At 38.6% G+C, this 19,317-nt stretch overlaps 1 protein-coding gene across 1 annotated transcript in view; it reads left to right on the top strand.

Annotated features, from left to right (window-relative positions):
- The window catches only part of LOC138566135 (zinc finger protein 268-like), a 170,215-nt gene extending 151,729 nt beyond the window's left edge, over positions 1 to 18,486 (top strand). Inside the window, exon 4 of the mRNA XM_069643140.1 lies at positions 13,811 to 18,486. Within this exon, the coding sequence (XP_069499241.1) occupies positions 13,811 to 14,949 (1,139 nt within the window). The 3' untranslated portion in view covers positions 14,950 to 18,486. The remainder of the gene's footprint in view (positions 1 to 13,810) is intronic.
- The last annotated feature ends 831 nt before the right edge of the window (positions 18,487 to 19,317 follow it).

Genomic DNA, 19,317 nt, shown 5'->3' on the forward strand with positions numbered 1-19,317 from the left:
AAGATTTCATTTATAGGTATGTTTTTGTTTTCCAGTACTTGTAGTAAGTACATTAGAAATTCTTATGGATCTTCCTGTGAGTTTAAAGTGAATTTCACCATTCCAGCACAGTGGTCCAATTGTCGTCTTATTCCAAAAGCTCTATGGGCCTCATTACGACCCAGGCGGTAAGTTACCGCCTGGGTCGTACCTTTACCACCATGGTACCACTATGTTTACGCCATGGTGGTTGGCGGGCTTACCGCCCCATTCCGAGGTGAGTGGGGCGGTAAGTCCCCATTAACCCATTTACCCTTCCCCATTCCCATTTTTGCCCCATAGGGCATAATGGGAGTGGGGAAGGCGTTAATTACGCCACCGTAAATTACGGTGGCGTAATTAACAACAAGGTCCCTTAGCTAAAAGCAGGTTTTAAAACCTCCATGGCGCTAAGGGACCTCGGAATCAGGCGGTAAGGGTCGGCGCTGTTTACGCCGCCGTAAACCCCTTACCGCCTGGATCCTAATGAGGCCCTATATGTGTTGTCAGGATTGTTTGCTGCATTTCTGTGAAGTACTAACATTTGCAAACACAATGGGTTTGTACTGTGTGAGTAAATGTTGTCAACAATTGGTGGTAATTGAAATAGAATATTCATTGCTACATTTGCATAGCAACTTACACCAACTATATTTGAGAATTTAAATGGTCCAGGTAGTTCTGTATCTAACTGCTTTTTTTGGAGTTTGTCTTCCTTCTTTAAAGAAGTACCTGTTTTACTTTCTCTAATTGATTCTTTTTTGTTTGTGGTACTTGATGAAGTATTAGTTTCTTTTACTCTCTTTGGAGGATTTCCAGTGACGTCCTGTTGCATTTCAGTTTTCTTTTACAACGTTTTAGTTTTTGTGGAACAGAATATGTGTTTAGATGGGGAGTGTATAGTGAGCGAAGTCTATTATATTCTAAAATGCAAGGAATATCAGCATTTACTTTACTTGCATCAAAGTTGATTAGAAATAGACCGTCAAGTGTACATAAGCGTGATAGTGCTACGTAGCTCATGCCTTCTTTAAAGACTGTGTTACCAATATCTATCATTGCTTTGTCTAGGGTAAGACCTTGTGATTTATGAATTGTGACTGCGTATGCAACAGTTACAGAAAATTGTTCTCTGCGTACATACATATCTTTGAAGAGAAGGAATCTAGCTGTTGAGCGTCCTATCCGTTTTACTTCTGAAAGTTTGTCAAAGAGTATATTGACAAACTGAATTTTGTTGTCACGTGGGTATGTTTGAAAGCCAACAACTGTACCCAGTGCTCCATTAACTAGTCCTTGGTCCACGTCAAGGTTACGTTTAAGCATTACTCTGCAATTTAAGGATAATTTTAACATCTTTTCTAAGCTTGCTGTGTTTGAGATTGATTTTTCTAAATTATTTAGTCTTGTTGTGGCTTGGTCACACATGGGTAGTGTCATACCATGTACATCTAGTTTGTCTGTGGCGCTAATTTCCATTATTGGTTGCATTTCTTTACTTAGCATGATTTCATTGAATTTGAAACAGCTTGTAAGAGTTGGCATTAAGGCCATACAATTGACATTTTTGTGGGCTAATTGTTCCATAACATCTGTAGCACATGCATTATCGCCATAAAGTGCATTAATGTGCCGGGTTTTCAATGTTGCTTCTGCTTCTTTAGAAAGTATACCAACTCTCAAACGTTTTAAAATGTTGGCATAAATTAGATCTGCAGATTGGCGCATGTTTTCTGTTAATTCTCTGTATTGTAAATGTTGCCAAAGGTTGACATTTCCAATGCTGCCAACAGTTTTACGGCAGAGTTTGTGCCCTAATGTTTTAAAAATAGGTTCACCTTTTACTGGTGTTAATTGAAGCAGATCTCCAAAAACAATAATGTGTTTTCCTGCAAAGAGCTCTTCCTAGTCTGTTTTGAGTACTTCTTGTAATCTGAGGTGAATCAAAGCTAACATCAGGTTGGAGACCATGCTCACTTCATCTATTAGTAGCATTTTCATTTGTTTCAATACTCTGCGTAATTCCATTGCAGCTTCTGCAGAAAGTTTGTAATAGTCTAATTTGTTCTGGTGTTCTACTGGTAATAGTAGTAATCGGTGTAATGTAACACCACCTATGTTGTAGGCAGCTAAACCTGTGGGGGCAGTGACAACAGCTGACAGTTTGTTGTTTGTCAATTGTTGAAGGAACTTACTAAAGATTTTGATTAGAAATGTTTTGCCAGAACCAGCTTTACCACTGACGTACAGCAGTATAGGTTTATAATTATGGCAGGAAGATTCTTTATTTTCATGTTTTACACCATGTGCAATTTGTTTTGTTACTTCTTGAAAAATGCTACTTTGCTCATTGTTTAGTTTTGATTGTAGTATAGTTAAGTCTTCCTTACCTTCATACTGACACATGGTGTTTTCTACTTCTATCATAGCTAATTTTGCCTCATTTGTTATTAGTGGTTCTCCCAGTGGTTCTTGGCTTCCTGTTACAAAAGGTTGACTACTGTCAGGAGTATCCTTATCTAGTTGGGCTTGGAGTTCTTCTTCATGTTGCTGTTCATCGTGCAACATTGTTTTGTACTGTGTAAAGTTTACATCAGTTATAGTGCTTTCATTTGCTTTAAAAGCATCCTCATATGAGTCATAGTTATCTAGTAATTGTTCTTCTTTTCTCCATGGTTTGAAGAGTTGTAGCAGGGACATGTAATAGACTTCTTTATGTTGAGGAGTCTTCAATGACAATTTGATATGATTAATTAAATTTGGTTTAGTGAGTTTAACTAAGCTGCCTTCACAGTCTGTCACTCTATATTTACCTTTTTTTTCATCGGGTTTCATATTATTGTTGTATGTGTAGTTTTGGGCTATTTGGTATAGACACATGTTTTCCAAAGTATTACTTCTGTTTGGGTAGTATGTGTCCAATAAATTGCTTTTTAAAATGTCTTGGCTGTTGGGATCATGTTTGGCTATTGTTTCTATATCTTCATATGATTTTAGAACTCTTTTTCTAGATTTAGCTGGACCAAGACTTAGCCATACTATATTTTCAGATTTACCATACAATGAAGTACCAGTTAAACGATCAGCTGCTTCATAAGATCCACATTCTCTATGGGTGAGCATTTTTATGCCCGAGCTATATAATATCTGAGATACTGTTTTATCTGATGACAGGTCATTCCAGAGGTCTTGGAGCTCTGTCTTTTCTGCTTTAGTTAAGTATGCTGTGACATATCGTGCAACTGCAGTAGAATTGTCTGCAATGTACTGCACATCTATGTTTGCATTCCATAAGTGGGCAATGATTGCATTATAATCATTGATATATTTTTCTTCTTCTTTTCTTTTTATGTAAGATGTATTTTTAGGTGACTTTCCTTTAACAGTATGTCTAACTGAAGACATGAGGTTGTTTACTTGACCTATATTTGTAACTGGTCTAGGGAAACCAAATCGGCATTTGGTGTAGTATTTGCCTTTGTTTTTGTATTTGCGACGACAATATTTTCCACATTTGTGTCTTTGAAATTGTAAAATGTGTGCACAAAGATCACTATTTGTGGCTTCTGATGGAATTTGACAATTGACATATTTTTCAATAAACTGTAAAACAGTGGCTTCACTGTCTTGACCAAATTTAGGAGCATCTTTAATCCATAAAAGTATATGGATATGTGGTGCTCCTCTGGCTTGGTATTCTTTTCTCCAAAAGAAGTGTTGCACTTCTCCAAGGGGAGGAACAGTTTCATTACAAATAAAATGTAGCATAGCAATGAAGCGATGGTGATAATATCTTGAAACATTAACAGGATCCAAAGAACAAAGTTCTCCAGGTGTTAGAATATCTATGTTTGTTTTGTTTTTATTTGATATGCGTAGGAAATCATGTAAATCTTCCCATGCATATTCTGCACAACTTAATATAACAAACCAAGTGGGTGGGCCAAGGTTTCTGATCATACAACGTACATCTCCATGACGTCGAAACCAGTACTCTTTAGTACCACGCATATTTGCTAATAGATTTGTAATATTTGATTGTAAAATCTCATCCTTTTGTTGCACTTTCTCTAATAATTGTGTAGCTGTCATATTTTGAAAGTGTGATCCTGATTTTAATATGTGTGCAACTCCGTAACATAAAGTTGCTAGTTCACTTTCAAAGAGTAGGTGGAATATGTATTCCACATTTTGTCTAAATCTGGGATCTTCAGAATACATCCGTAATGAGCGGTATTCTGAAGCTGATATTTGAATAGGTCTATCATCATATCTTCCTCCTTTGCCAGTTGGAAAGAGTAGAGGAAAAGCATGTGCTTCTATACTTTTTTCCCATATACTGATTGGCGATCCTTTTGTTTGACGCATTTGGTAAGTTTCCAGTACATCTTGTACGGTGTCATTACAGTGCAAAGGATGAATTGTATACTGGTCTAAAGTATTTGATATTGTAGCAGGATCTAGTAGCTCAAATTGACCAGCTTCTTGTATTTCTTGAATTATTTCAGTTGTATCTTTCAAGTTTTCTTCAATATTAATTTCTTTGTAATATTCATTATTCTCTTTAAGATTTTGGACGGCTTGTCTAACTTTATATAAATCTACCAGCTGTTGCCATATTTTTTTGTCTTTTGTAGGTACTCCATTTACTAATATAATTAAAGATTGGTGCATTGGACGTTGCACTCCTAGAGTATGCACATTTTCTTTTAGATTTAATGGTAAATAAACTACTTTTCCACGAATGCCTTTTACCAATTCAGAGGGAGGTAATTTTGCTGTTTTTGGTTGAAGGCGTATTATTGCTTGAAATGGGTGTACTGTTTGAATTATGATGCTCTCATATAAATTAAGTTGTTGTAGAGGTTTTGGTACTGGGTATAATTCCAAATTATTTGTAATAGAACGTGAAGGAATTTGGTTGTTGTCAAGTTTTGTGGTGCAATAACCGCAAAGTATTAAGGGCTCAGTTATTTCATATTTGTTTTCTGCTAGAAGGTAGAGAGCTAATTCAAACCATTTAGAATCTTCATTGTCTTCTATTTTGTATGATAGGTCCACAGTTTTTGTGTTACTTTTATAAAAAATTCTACTGCAACATACACATACATGGTTTGGTACTTCAGCTGATGTACTTTTAAATTTTAGTATTTCTTTTTTGTATGTGTTTAGCAAAAGGTTGCCATGTGTAGAATTGTTGCTTAATTGGTTTAAAGCTATTTCATTCTGTAAATGGCTTTCACTTAAAAAATATTTTTTCTGGATATAGTGAATTTCTTCAAGTAGGTCTTTTGCTGTACCATGTAGAAGGATGTTATTTAACTTTGCTAGTGCTAAAGCAGGACTTTTAGCATAGTACAGTTTATAGACTAGATTTCTAATAGTTGAATGATGTGTTGATATCCTTTTGATATCATGGAAAGTGGTTTTACAAGTAGGTCCTGTAATGCAGGCCAATGAATGTCCTTGTAGTCCTGTGTACTTGCGCACTGGACAGGTATCTATATTTTGCAGTAATTTAATTTTGATTTTGTCTTTGCTTTTTACATATTTATTGAGGAATTGGTGTAAAGATTTGAAACATTGTTTGGGAATGTTACACATTGACGTGCATGGCCATGTGTACACTAGACGTTCTGATTCAGTTGAATGGAGGGGTAATTCTAAGTTTACAGGGCATATTTATGTAAGAAGTACTTCTTGTTCCATTATGGTATTATTCACTTTTTCATAACCTCGACCACTGCTATTTATGGCAATTGTATTTGTTTGCTTTTGTTTGTACGCTTCTTCATTAAAATATGGTTCTGTGCTCGTAGTGTGATTCCATTCAACTCTGCAGATACTTAAGAAGTTCTTTCTGTTGACATTTTGCTTATTGAGAAGTCTTTTTTGTAATTTAGTTATTAGTTTTGTTAGTGGTTTCATTTTGTTTAACAGTAAAATAAATACATTTCTTTTGAGAAGAATTGCACTGTCCATCAATGCTTCTAAGATTAATTTCCTACGATAGGTTTTAAGCTTTGAACCTGATTTCTCTCCTGTTTTTATAAGATTTTGAAGGACTTTGTGACGGTATATTTTGGCTAGAATACTTTTCTTGGTCTGCTTACTTTGCACTATATTAAAATTTGAAGAAGTAGTTTTATCTGTACTGATAGGTGATTTTCTGTTAATTGTTTTTTGGTTTGTTTTACATTTTGATAGAGGAAGCGAAGTTGTTGTACTTGAAACTTTTTGTGTTTCACTAAATGATTGTATTAGCTGTTTTGTTTCAACTTTTTTTACAAATTCTGCTAGAGATGGATGCTTATGTTGGACACCTTTATTTTCATTTGCTCTAATTTTGCGTTGCTTTCTACGGAGTTGTCTTTTGGTAGGCATTCTTTAGGGTCTGTTGAAAAAAATAAAGAAGATATGGGTTGGGGTGTTCTGGAATGTATGTGTGCTGTGTGCATGAGTGTTTGAGTAAGATGATAAAGATGTATGTAATGGTGTGTGATTGTGCATTGGGAACTAAAACTAGTAGGGGTAGGTATTCTTGAATTTATGTGTCACTAAACTGGGGTTCAGATGACAAAAAAAAGTAAGCTAGTGGTGTGGAAAAGTACAAATAGTAAATGTAATGTATACAATTAAAACAGTTGTTTGTTCTATAATATGAAAATTGTAGTGGTTCAGTTGGCTAATTTGTGTGTCCAAAAATAGAAATTTGTGGGCCATTCTGGTTGTAAATCGCTGTTTACGACATGGACATTTTTGGACAAAATGGTACAAAATCTCTATTTTAAGAAACCAAAATAGCTGGTATTAATGTTATAGTATATTTGATTAATAATATAAATAATATGGTCATATTTTACTTACTTTTTTTTTAAATTAACAGGTAACTTCTTAGTTTTTCTTTCTTCTTCGAATTTGGCTGCTTCTTTTCAGGAAACTGGTCTACACTGCAACTGTGAAAGCTTCAAATTAGTAACTTTCTTTGTATATAGCACTGTTTTTAATTTAGATATTGATTTTTTTAATTGAAATCCTCAGTGCCTTCTGTAAAACTATTAAACTAATTTATTTACATAAGATATGTTGCATCAGTTCAGTACATATGATATGTTCTTAATGAACAAATTGTATTGAATGACTAACTGTAGCAAAAAAAAAATCTTTACTATGTCTTATGAAATTTATAATATATTAGTGAATACCACTATTTCTGTAAATAAACTGTTCTAGTTAATAGCGCCTCAATGTCATGTCTAATTTAAAGTAATTAAGTAAATAAATAAATAAAACAAAAAATATGAAATTGTATAAGTATTTTTATAAAGGTTTAAACATAGATTGTGTTTGCATGCAATTTTGTTTGAATATATGTAGTCTATATATTTTATTTAAAAAATGTTAGTTTAACATGATTTGAGTGTGTGTGTTTAAAGAAAGTAAAAAGTATAAAGGTGTATAAGTGGTAGTTGATTTTAGGAAATTGAAAAAAGTACAGTAAATTCATTTTACAGATTTTACAAGGTAAAAGTCTGTTTGAAAATGTGTTCATCTACCATAGGTCTCAACTCACACGCTTTTGGCGGGTGTCACACGCCTTGTAAAGGGCAGACGCACCCGCCAAGCCTCCTGCACGCCCATTCATTCCAATGGGCGTCTCACCCACTAAAAACAAAATCAGGTGATTTTACCCGCCTGTAAAACAAAAATGGTTGAGAGCTATGTCATGTACTATACAGAAAATATACATACCTGAAGTTTGTGTTCATGCATGTGGATATGCATGGAGCTGCAAGTAGAAATATTGAAGACTTGTACAGTATTTCTGGTAGATGCTGCTTGCCAATGATATGACACTTGTACTCAGAGAGATTCAGAGTACATTTGCAGTGCTGATCTATGATGATGCAGTTAGATGTAGAGGTCTTGAATGTGATTGGTGCATGGTCATGTGATTTTTGAGGTACATCCAATGAGGGAATGGCAGAGAGAGTGTAGTGGAAATGGTAGAAGGGCTGTTCATGTTACGATATGTCCGCGGACATGGCGGTATTTCCAGGACATCGGGAGTTACATCCGGGGATTTTTGGGTTCAGAAGTCATGCAAATGAGAATAATCACTGAAAGGGATTGGTCAGGAAAGTTTGGTGGGTGTGTTGTGCCAGGAGAGATTTTTTGAGATACTCTTGCTGAGAGAACAAAAGATAGCTATGGCTGTGTGTTTCAGAAAACAGATTGTTTGGATTTTAAGAGATTTGTGGATACATTGGTTGAAGGTGCATGCAGAAAGGTGTGGAGTAGCTGTAGATCTTGTATTCCCACATGTGGAAGTACACTGGCATGGAGTACGTGGAATGAAGTGGTTGGATTTGCTACCTCTCTGTGCTACTTTGGAGACAGAGCAACATCCAGACATAATTGTAATTCATTGTGGAGGGAACAGTTTAGGGCATGTGACTGGAATGTTTTTGCAATTTGCTATGAAAGAAGGACTGAGGAAGGTTATGGACATGTTTCCTAATTCGCAAGTGATATTTTCACGGATTGTGCAGAGACAAATGTGGCTTCGTTCTTCTTCATTTGGTCCACAAATGGAAAAAGTAAGGTGCAATGTTAATAAGGCTGTTTGTGGCTTTCTAAGAGATTTTGGCATGTCTTCTTTTCACAATGAAAATATTATGTTTTGTAGTACATATATTTTTCGCAGAGATGGAGTCCATCTTACTTATGCTGGCAATCAGATTTTTCTGAGAAATGTACAAAATGCATTGCGACCTTTTTTGGAATTACAACAACGATTTTGAAGTAGATGTTAAGCTACTGACTTACAAACACCACCCAAAGGCTCTTTTCAGAGCCACCACTTCTTTCCAGAGAAAATTACAATGTTTGTGATGGAGTAGTAACCCAATTTTTTTAATGTTCGTGAACTGTTCGCGGACTTCTAAAAAATACAAAGAGCCCTGCTTCATTTATTTTCACTTCTATTTTTTAACTGGGAAAGGCGGCTCTGAAAAGAGCCTTATTTTTTTTGATTTTTGTAATTTTGTATTTTTTTTGGTTTTTTAGACACGACACAGTAGGAGAGGAGGGTAAAGGAGGGTAAAGGGGGGGGGACACCAACCACAGGGATAAGAAAGGGCGAGCTGAGAGAGGAAGATGTAGAGTGGGTTTTATTTGGGTAGTGAGCAGGTCTTCTCGTGCTCTGAGACGATAGTCTCAAAACCACTCCGAAGTCGCTCCCCCCTGCAGAGTACTGTGTCACAGTACATACATACAACTGTGACCCTCGAAAGGTAAGGGTCATCAGCATTCTGTATGGCCTGTGAGGCAGCTTGAGAAAGACGCTGTCCCACAGAGGTGTTCCTTGTGGTGACAGGATCAGAAACAGAGGATGAAGTAGACGAAATCAACCTGCTACGTTCTTCGCAAGGTACAACCCTGCGAATAGCCCCAGAGTGAAATGACCTCAGGTGTCGCTTCATAGTAATGGTCCCAAAGCTGTAGTTACCTTGCTTCCCACGACTGAGTATCATTGTGCACTCATTGCAGGTAACATGGTTCGCACAAGCCTTAGGACCATTCCCATGAATGGTAAATAACCGCCACACCCAAGACTCATGCCTAGTGCGGGTAGTAGGGATTTCCTCTTCCTCATTCTCATCATCCTCTTCTTCCTCCTCCGCATCCTCACTCCTGTTCCCCTCTTCAGGCCCTTGGGGAGGTGGTGGTGGTGGAGGGGGAGGTGGTGGTGCTGAAGCAGGTGCAGCACCAAGTGGCAGTTCAGCAGCCAAGGATGCCATGTCGATGATGGTGTAGTCTGCAGGTGGCAGCAAAAATCACTGTGTTCTGAAGAATAGCCAGAAACACAATGGGAATAAGCTCTTGGGCGTGGTCTTTTATAGGGGTACTTGTGCGCGGTCCGCGGACATGCGCACTGTGCACGGACAGATCAAACACAAAAAAAGGATCGGAAAGTTTCAAAAGGTATATAGAAGTCAAGATTGCTATGTGGGACTTGTGGCATGGTGAGATTTTATTGAAAAATATTATAGATTTACTGAAAATGTACTTTTAAATTGTTCGGGGACACGAACAGTGTCCGCATTTCAGTACACACGATGAGCGTGGGCGCGGTCATATGATCTGTTTGCGAACTAGTCTGCGAAGGAAGCGCCTGTCCGCAGGACACCAAGTGCACGGAGATTGGTTAGCACATGCGCATTGATGTCCTACGGACACTGTTCGGGTTCTGAAGTAAATAAAAGTGCGTCACACGTGAAACGAATATTTCAGGACACCGCGTGTGTTCTTAGAACAGTTTAAACTTGGTAGCGAACAGTAAGGACAGATATAGTGTTCTTCTGGACACATGTAATTTAGTTTATGTAGGAACATTTCAGGACACCAATTGTGTTCTTAGAACACTTTCAATTGGGTAGCGAACCCTACGAACAGTTGTACTGTTGTTCAGGACACATCATTTTCGTGTATTTAGGAACATTTCAGGACAGCAATTGTGTTCTTAGGACAGTTTTAAGTTGATAGCGAACATTACGGACAGATATAGTGTTCTTTAGAACACTTTAATTTTTATTTCTTTACGAACATTTCAGGACACCACGTGTGTTCTTAGAACAGTTTCAACTTGCTAGCGAACAGTACGAACAGGTGTGGAGTTCTTCAGGACACCTCCATTTTCGTTTATGTACGAACATTTCAGAACACTCGCACTGTCCGCGGACACTTTCATTGTTTTTAAAAAAAAACGGAAACTGTTCACAATACAATATAAAAATTAAACTTTATTTACATATATTAATAATTTATGTCAGAGAAGGTGAGGCAGAAACAGAAACAAAAACAGGAGAATTTGGGGTTTCAACATGATTGGTATTAGGTGAGGAAGGGATGGAAATCTCATCAAAACGTTTTCGATTATGGAGAGGGTTTGGGGATAATTGACTGGGATATGGTGAGGAGGGACAAGTACATGTGGGGCAATGGTATAACGTTTTTTTTTTTAAAATGATCTTCAACAAAAGTTTTCAAATTATTAAAATTGGTCAACAGTAAATCAATTTTTTCTTTTATGTTGTCAAGCGTGTTTTCCATAACAGCTTCTTCAGAGGTAGTTTCTATTTTGTTATGCTCTGTTAAATGTATACAAAATAATAATATTTAAATGGTTTATATTATAAAGTGTTTACCATTAGTTTCACTATCTTGTGACATTTCTTCATGTGGGAAATTGTCCTCTAGCCATTCCAGAGTACTAGACATTTCTGTGAGAAAAAAAAAAAAAGATAATATATTTTTTAATCTAATACAGAAAGTTTATAAATATATGAGTAAAATGAAGTACACTTACTATTTCTGGTAAGATAAGTCCTATGTATTCAGTGGGTCTGGTCTTGTTCTCAGTTCTGTTGTGTATGTGAGGTAATTATGTTGGAAGCCAATTTATCTTCTTGTGGTATATTCCATTTCAGAACATATTGTATTTAAATGAATGGTTAGTGTGTTACATATATGGGTTACATTTCTTATGTATTACTATATATAAGGTGTTTGTGTGCTGCTTTGTGAATTTGTTAAATGTTCTTATATTATGATATAACAATCAAACATACCCCCCCCCCAAAGTTTTTAGGTAGTGGTACTGTTCTCCGAACATGTCCGAGAACATTAAATAATTTCGCGGACATCAAGTTCATAAGAAGAGATCTAGTCAGTTCCATATGACATGTATATAAAGTCAAAGTCATTATTGTTAAGTTTTGCTACTAAAAACCTATGAAATTCTGTGAAAAAACTTTGTTAAAGGGACGTTATGGTTACGTTGCGCTACTAAAAACCTATGAAATTCAGTGAAAAAACGTTGTTAAAGGGACGTTATGGTTCCAAGTAAAACCGAAAAACCCTTGAAAACCCATTTTTTTCACTGATACATACATACATATATATATATATATATATATATATAGGGTTTTGGACGGGTTTGGGAAGGGTGGGGGATTGTGGGGGGTTTCCCCCGCATATATCTTACAATTGACCTTCACAATTCGGTCAATTGTGAAAAGGTCAGTTGTCATTCGAACAGTTGTAGTACGAACAATTCGTATACAACCACGGAATGTGGTGTGGTCCCAATCTGTTCCGACTGTCTGTCCTGTTTCATGCCTTAAAATGTAATTAGTGCCCACATGCCCTTGATTTCTGCACGCTCTACAAATGTCAAATGAATAAATAAGGGTTCTGGATAAGATTGTGGGAAACTGGCAAGTAACAGACCCATTTACACCAACACAACAAGAACATACTGTGTAGCCCCTCCTGAACACTACCCAGTTCTATCTTGAAAAGGCAACAAAATTGGGTATCACTTTGGACAATAATCCTCAGTACACGGCAACAGGGCATATGCATAAACAATTAGGAAGGCAAAGGATACGATGTGGATGGAAGACGCTTTGCCTTATTTCCAAAAATTGAGTTCTATCAGTCTCTGTGTTTGGGCCAACGGCTGACATAGTGTCAAACACCTGCCTTTATTGTTTGTATATGGAAATGTGCAGTTTTCAAGCTGGTTTATTAATTTCGGAAGAAGAATGAATATGGACGGCCCGAAGATTAAAGTACCCACTTCAAATGTTTGTTCACCCAGCCTGTGTTTCAATCTCCTACTCTTGGATACTAAAACGGTCTTAGTAAAAATGAATTCCACGACTCCTGCAGCGTTTGGCCTCCATCACATAAAACTTTATTATCAGAGAGCCACTACTCTGCCCCCTAGAGTGCGTGTCCCCAATAGATGGCACCCTAGTATTATGAGCTACTACGTGAGTAATTAACTAGTGCACATCACTACTACTGAGAACCAGTCTGCCTGTTACATGTCATGCCTGTGATTGTGAACGTGTTGAAACTAATTACATCTCCTTTTATTTTAACAGGTGGTTGACGCCCCATAAATGCAACAACAGTGATTGGTAGATTCTCTGGACTGATGCAGTGAAAAGTATCATCATGAGAATATTCAAATTCCAAGCATCTTAGAAGTGTGCAAACTTTGGGGTCCAGTTGTATTTTCAGAGTATTCAGGAACTGAGATTGAGAAGCCCATTGGCTACCAGACGGCTTCTGTCCATGCAACTCCTTTGTGGTAACATCCAGTAACCAAGCTTGCTCTTTCTATCAATCCTGGGGTAGAGGGATGTCTGCCATGAAAACGACAATGTTTGATATGCTGCAAGAAAAGCATTTTTGTTTTCACTGCTATTCTTGATAGAACATATGTGAGTGCTATTTTGTACACGTTCTGAATGTAAAGGTAGTTTATTTAAAGCATTTTGAGAAACACTTGTAAATGTGACTGGACAAAGTGTATCCTTGCACTGAATATTTTCAAACCTTCAATCAAAGGAGAAATCGTGTTTGTCACCAGAAAGGATCTTCACACAAGAAAGCTAATTTGTGCTCTGAATTTGGGAAAAGATTCAGTGGGAAGCGTCCTCGTATTAAGCACCTGGTGCAGTAAGCTGATGAGAAACTTTAGACATGCACAGAATATGTAGAAAGTTGACACCTTAAAAACATACTTATTGCCCACATGAGAACATGTGTGAAAAATGTTATCAGTTCACTGAATTTGAGAATATTGCCCATTTGAATGATATACATATCTGCCCCCAAAAAATGCATACATGTGAGAAACGTCATGTGTGTATTGAATGTGGGAAAGGGTTTGCTCAGAAGCGAGCGCTTACTATTCATCAGAGAACACATACAGGTGTGAAACCTCATGAGTGCACTGAATGTGGAAAAGGGTTTACTCAGAAGGGTGGTCTTATTTACCACCAGAGAACACATACAGGTGAGAAACCTCATGTGTGCACTGAATGTGGGAAAGGGTTTGCTCGTAAGGCACAGCTTATTCTCCACCAGAGAACACATACAGGTGAGAAACCTCATGAGTGCACTGAATGTGGGAACGTGTTTGCTCAGAAGGGAGGTCTTATTCACCACCAGAGAACACATACAGGTGAGAAACCTCATGTGTGCACTGAATGTGGGAAAGCGTTTGCTCGGAAGGCACAGCTTATTCTCCACCAGAGAACACATACAGGTGAGAAACCTCATGTATGCCCTGAATGTGGAAAAGAGTTTGCTTGGATGGGAGATCTTACTATCCACCAGAGAACACATACAGGTGAGAAACCTCACAAGTGCACCGAATGTGGGAAAGAGTTTGCTCAGAAGGGACATCTTAACCTCCACCAGAGAACACATACAGGTGAGAAACCTTATGTGTGCACTGAATGTGGGAAAGGGTTTGCCCAGAAGGGAACGCTTACTAGCCACCAGAGAACACATACAGGTGAGAAACCTCATGTGTGCACTGAATGTTGGAAAGGGTTTGCTCTTAAGGGACATCTTATTATCCACCAGAGAACACATACAGGTGGGAAGCATCATAAGTGCACTGTATGTGGGAAAGGGTTTGCTCAGAAGGGAGATCTTATTCGCCACCAGAGAATACATACAGGTGAGAAACCTCATGTGTGCACTGAATGTGGGAAAGGGTTTGCTCGGAAGGGTGTTCTTATTCACCACCAGAGAACACATACAGGCGAGAAACCTCATGAGTGCGTAGAATGTGGAAGAGGGTTTGCTGAAAAGGGACATCTTACTATCCACCAGAGAACACATACAGGCGAGAAACCTCATGAGTGCACTGAGTGTGGGAAAGGATTTGCTGGGAAACAAGAACTTACTCGCCACCACAGGACACATACAGGCGAGAAACCTCATGAGTGCGCAGAATGTGGGAAGAGGTTCAATGTGAAGAGTAACCTTATTAAGCACCTTATAATACATGCATGTGTAGTGAATGTGGAAAATACTCCAGTGTCCTCATCTTCCATGTGAGAGGACATATAGGTGGTAAAATCCCCTCTGCATTTGATGCGGTGCTTCTTCAATAGGTCTGAGTTTGGCATGGCTATTTACTAACACTGTGATGACCTTATCGCAACAGCTGTTCCCAGTTTCCTTTGGCACACACATGGTCGATTATGATTGGTTGAATTACTGTTGTTTCAAATGCATCCCTTCTGGAATATTTTAAAAGGAGACTGTACTTTCTGTACTAAGGTACCCATCCTATGGAACACTTCGCCTAAGGATCTCATGCAGATTAATGGGCAACAACATTTTGAAGACTCGGTGGCTGAATAAATAACTACATACACTCTTTAGATATAGGGGGGAAACTGTCCTATGAAATGTTTTTCAAGACTCTGCCTGCCACTAAATGAGTAATCGTTTGTGTATAAGGTGCCAGAGAACATATACAGATGAGAGGCCACGTTGGTGAAGTGAATGTGGGAAACATTTAGTATTCTCTTGGACCTCTCAGTTGCCTTTGACGCCATTGACCATTAGATCCTATTTAGTCTAAGAGATGCCCGCCTCAGGGACTCAGCCTTCTCCTTGTTACAATCCTTCCAGGAAAATAGAACATTAGCATCTGTGATGCCTCATTTGATATCCGAGTCCCTCATTAACAGGATGTGGCATGCCCCAAGCTTCCACCTTATCTCCTCTCCTTAACATTTTATGTTCTACTCCTGGCCGGACTAATCAACTCCTGTAGATTCCGATTCTTTGGTTACAAAAGTCTGATCCTCTTATGCTTATTTGTGAGCTCAGCAAAGGTATCACTCTACTTTCATAGTTTTCTCATAACCGTGAATGAGTTAATGGTTTCTCAAAGACTGACAAACCCATTTTTGTTGTTGGGGTTGCACTGTGCACTTGGCATGCCTCTACGGCCTTCCTCTGAGCTTGGTGCTCACACCATCTACATGGGTGTCACGATTATTCCCTACTTAAGTTGCTGCACAATAACCTTTCTTAACCTTCATACCCACTTGCTGTAAACCTAATTTTTTCCAGCTGTCTGATATCATTGAACGAATCAATAGTTTCTCAATGACTGACAAAACTATATTGGTTGTTGGGGTTGCACCAGGCACTTGGCATGCTTCCCTGGCCTTCCTCTGAGCTTGATGCTCACGCCATATACCTGTGTGTCAAAATTGACTGTGAGCTCTCACTTGTCTCCCAGATGCTGTGGTTGGCAGCAGTTTATTCCCACATTAAGTTGCTGCACAATATCCTCCCATTTCTTAGCCTTCATATCCACTTGCTATAAACCTAATTTTTTCAAGACTTGTCTATGGCGATGCCATTTTATTCTGGGCTCCCTGGCATATGTAACTAACTTCAAGTGGCCCAGAAAGTGCCAGCCTGCTTCTTTCAGTCGTTCAGAAATGTGACCTTATCACAACCTGCACTGGCCAATGTGAGAAGTCATGTGACCTCTCAGATTGGGTTTAAGGCGCTGTGTGTAACCCATTGTGCCCTTTATGGCACATGTCCCCCTTTTCTGCAGTCCATCCTTCCACCCCTGTCCTGCCTGTACATATAGTTCTATCCCTCTAGACGAGGATTTCCGGGTTCAAAAGGTAGCCAGGTGGTGTAGCTTGTTTGGTACCTACTCCCCATACCATGTGACCTTTGGATGAATAAGTACCATAAAGAATGCATTTTTATTTTTTAAAAGAAGGCATCTCTTAATCCCAGAACTACAGATAAGCGGTGTATTGATCACATCTACTCCCCAAGAATTGTCAAACACTCCCATCGTACAAGGAGCAATGCACCCAGCTATAACATTGGAAGCAGTGGACACATAACTCCATGGATATGTTCAGGCAAGTGATACCAGCCACGCTTCACCACTGGGACGTGTTCTCCAAGTATTACTGACTCATATGCAGAGAAACGAAAAAGGAAAAAAGCATGTTTTATTTTGCATGATTTGCTAGATACAAAGATGCAAGAAAAACAAAGAGTGACATTCTTTTCTACAAAACATTCCAAAATGTAGCCCTCCTTAAACTGGGGGAAAGTTGCATTCTCACGTGGCTAATTAGACTGAGCTTGGCAAAATGCATGTAAAAAGGCAATGTTTATCAAGAGGAAAACATGGAGAATGGAATACATAAACTGGGATCTCCAGTTTCCAAGAAACACATGACTCACGGCAAACATCCTCCTCACTTAACTATGCAGCGTTTCTGCTTTGGCAGCACATTCTGCAGCACTCGGCTTCTCTTCTCAGGATCCCCTCTAGTGTATACACTATTACCTGTCTCTAGTGGAACACTCTACTCCTCAGGTTCCCCTCTGGTGTATTACACTATTGCCTATCTCTAGTGGAACGCTCTTCTCCTCAGGATCCCCTCTAGTGTGTTACACTATTGCCTATCTCTAGTGGAACACTCTTCTCCTCAGGATCCCTTCTAGTGTGTTACACTATTGCCTATCTCTAGTGGAACACTCTTCTCCTCAGGATCCCCTCTAGTGTGTTACACTATTGCCTATCTCTAGTGGAACACTCTTCTCCTCAGGATCCCCTCTAGTGTGTTACACTATTGCCTGTCTCTAGTGGAACACTCTTCTCCTTAGGATCCCCTCTAGTGTATTGCACTATTGCCTGCTCTCACCCCTCAGCTCTATGGACACTTTAACACTGGGAGGTGTTCTACAGGTATTACTGATGATCCGTAGATAATTTGCGGAGGAAAAATGCATATTTTATGTTCCATCAATTGCTAAATACAAAGATGCGTGGAAAAACAAAATGTTATATGTTTTCTGCTTAAGTAAAAATGCCTCTACTGGGAATGAGAATTATACTTTTACACCCCATAAAGAAATTTCCCTTTCAACTTCCAAACATGGGGATTCTAACCTTCCAAATTTAAATTATCTGGAGCCCTTTTTAATACACCTGGAGAAAGTTGCATTCTCACGTGGCTAATTAGACTCATCTTGGAAAAACATATGTGAAAAGGCAATGGTCATCAAGAGGAAAACATGGAGAATGAATCCATAAACTGGAATCTCCAGTATTATTCTAGAAGTCGGTGTCCAAGAAACGCATGGCTCGCCTCGAGCGCCGTCCTCAATGTTGCCTGTCTGTGTTGGGGATTAGTAGAGAGTTCCCTGGCCTGGGATTGGCATATGGAGGTGCAATTACATAAGGGGGGTGCATTCCCACTGTCAAACACTACTGTATAAGAGACTGGTCTGGTGTGAAGGCCTGGACAAGATGTCAAGTGTTCCATTGAAATATCTGGACATGTATTATAGAAGTCGGACATTTTATAAATAGAGTAGGAAGGGCAAATGGAGTAAAAGTAGTCACTGAGCTGTGAGACAATAATATTCATGCAAATTTGTAAATTAAATGGTGTCTTTTTGACTGAAATAAAAGTGTTGTGGATGTAATGATATCATAGCTGTTCTCTCTGAATTCCAACAAGGAATTGTGGACCAAAATGTTTACCAAATTAAAGTAATCCTGGAAAGCTGACATGCTGAATTTTAACCTTACCTACCTGTGTTCCTTTTTCTGTCTTTACCCTGGAGTAAACTGCTTCCTGGAACAGAGCTGATGGATTTGTTTTAGATAGTGAGGTGACCGTCTTGATTTCACTTTTATCTTAGAATGAATGTGATTGTCAACTTCTTAAATGTTCTTATTATGTTTGTATTTCTCTGAATTTTCCTTGAGGTTACATGATTCCGATCCCAACAGGAGTAATGGTAAATGCAATGATGAATTCAGACAATCTAAGTTTTCTACAACATTTAATCAGTCTATATTCGGACAATCCTACTGCCAGCCATGGGCTGCGTTGGCCGGTACAGAATGTGGCACACAGCAGTATCTACATCTGTAGTTGTCATAAACTGGTTATTTGGGGGAAGGAAATCTCCAAAAAGTGTAATTAAAATGCAAGTTCAGCGCAGCAAAAGGGTGCAAACTTACCAGTTACGGGAGTAATTAAAAGACATGCTGATTGAATTCATTGATGGCTGCGCGGCTACGTTATGCGCTAGCTGGAGAATGCATGTAATGATTATGCACCCAAGATCTATGTCACGGGCACAAATACACTCATATAAAGTAGGTGCTAACACGTGTTACAGGTTAAGTATGTGTTAAGACGGATTTCTGAACTCTGACCTGGTGGGCAGATGTTCAGTAGGCCAGTCTAGTTTCTTTGAACAGGGTAACCTCTGGACAAGCCAGACCAATCAAGGTAGCTATGGTCTGCTGCCAAGACTAAGGGCCTCATTAAGAGGTTGGAGGTAACCACAGAGCTATTAGCTCCATGGCTGCCTCCAAAACCCATCTGACTCCTCCCTGGTGAATGGAGC

The sequence above is a fragment of the Ambystoma mexicanum genome, chromosome 2p (genome assembly GCF_040938575.1).
Source record: "Ambystoma mexicanum isolate Mex_15411 chromosome 2p, UKY_AmexF1_1, whole genome shotgun sequence".
In the NCBI taxonomy this organism is placed as follows: domain Eukaryota; kingdom Metazoa; phylum Chordata; class Amphibia; order Caudata; family Ambystomatidae; genus Ambystoma; species Ambystoma mexicanum.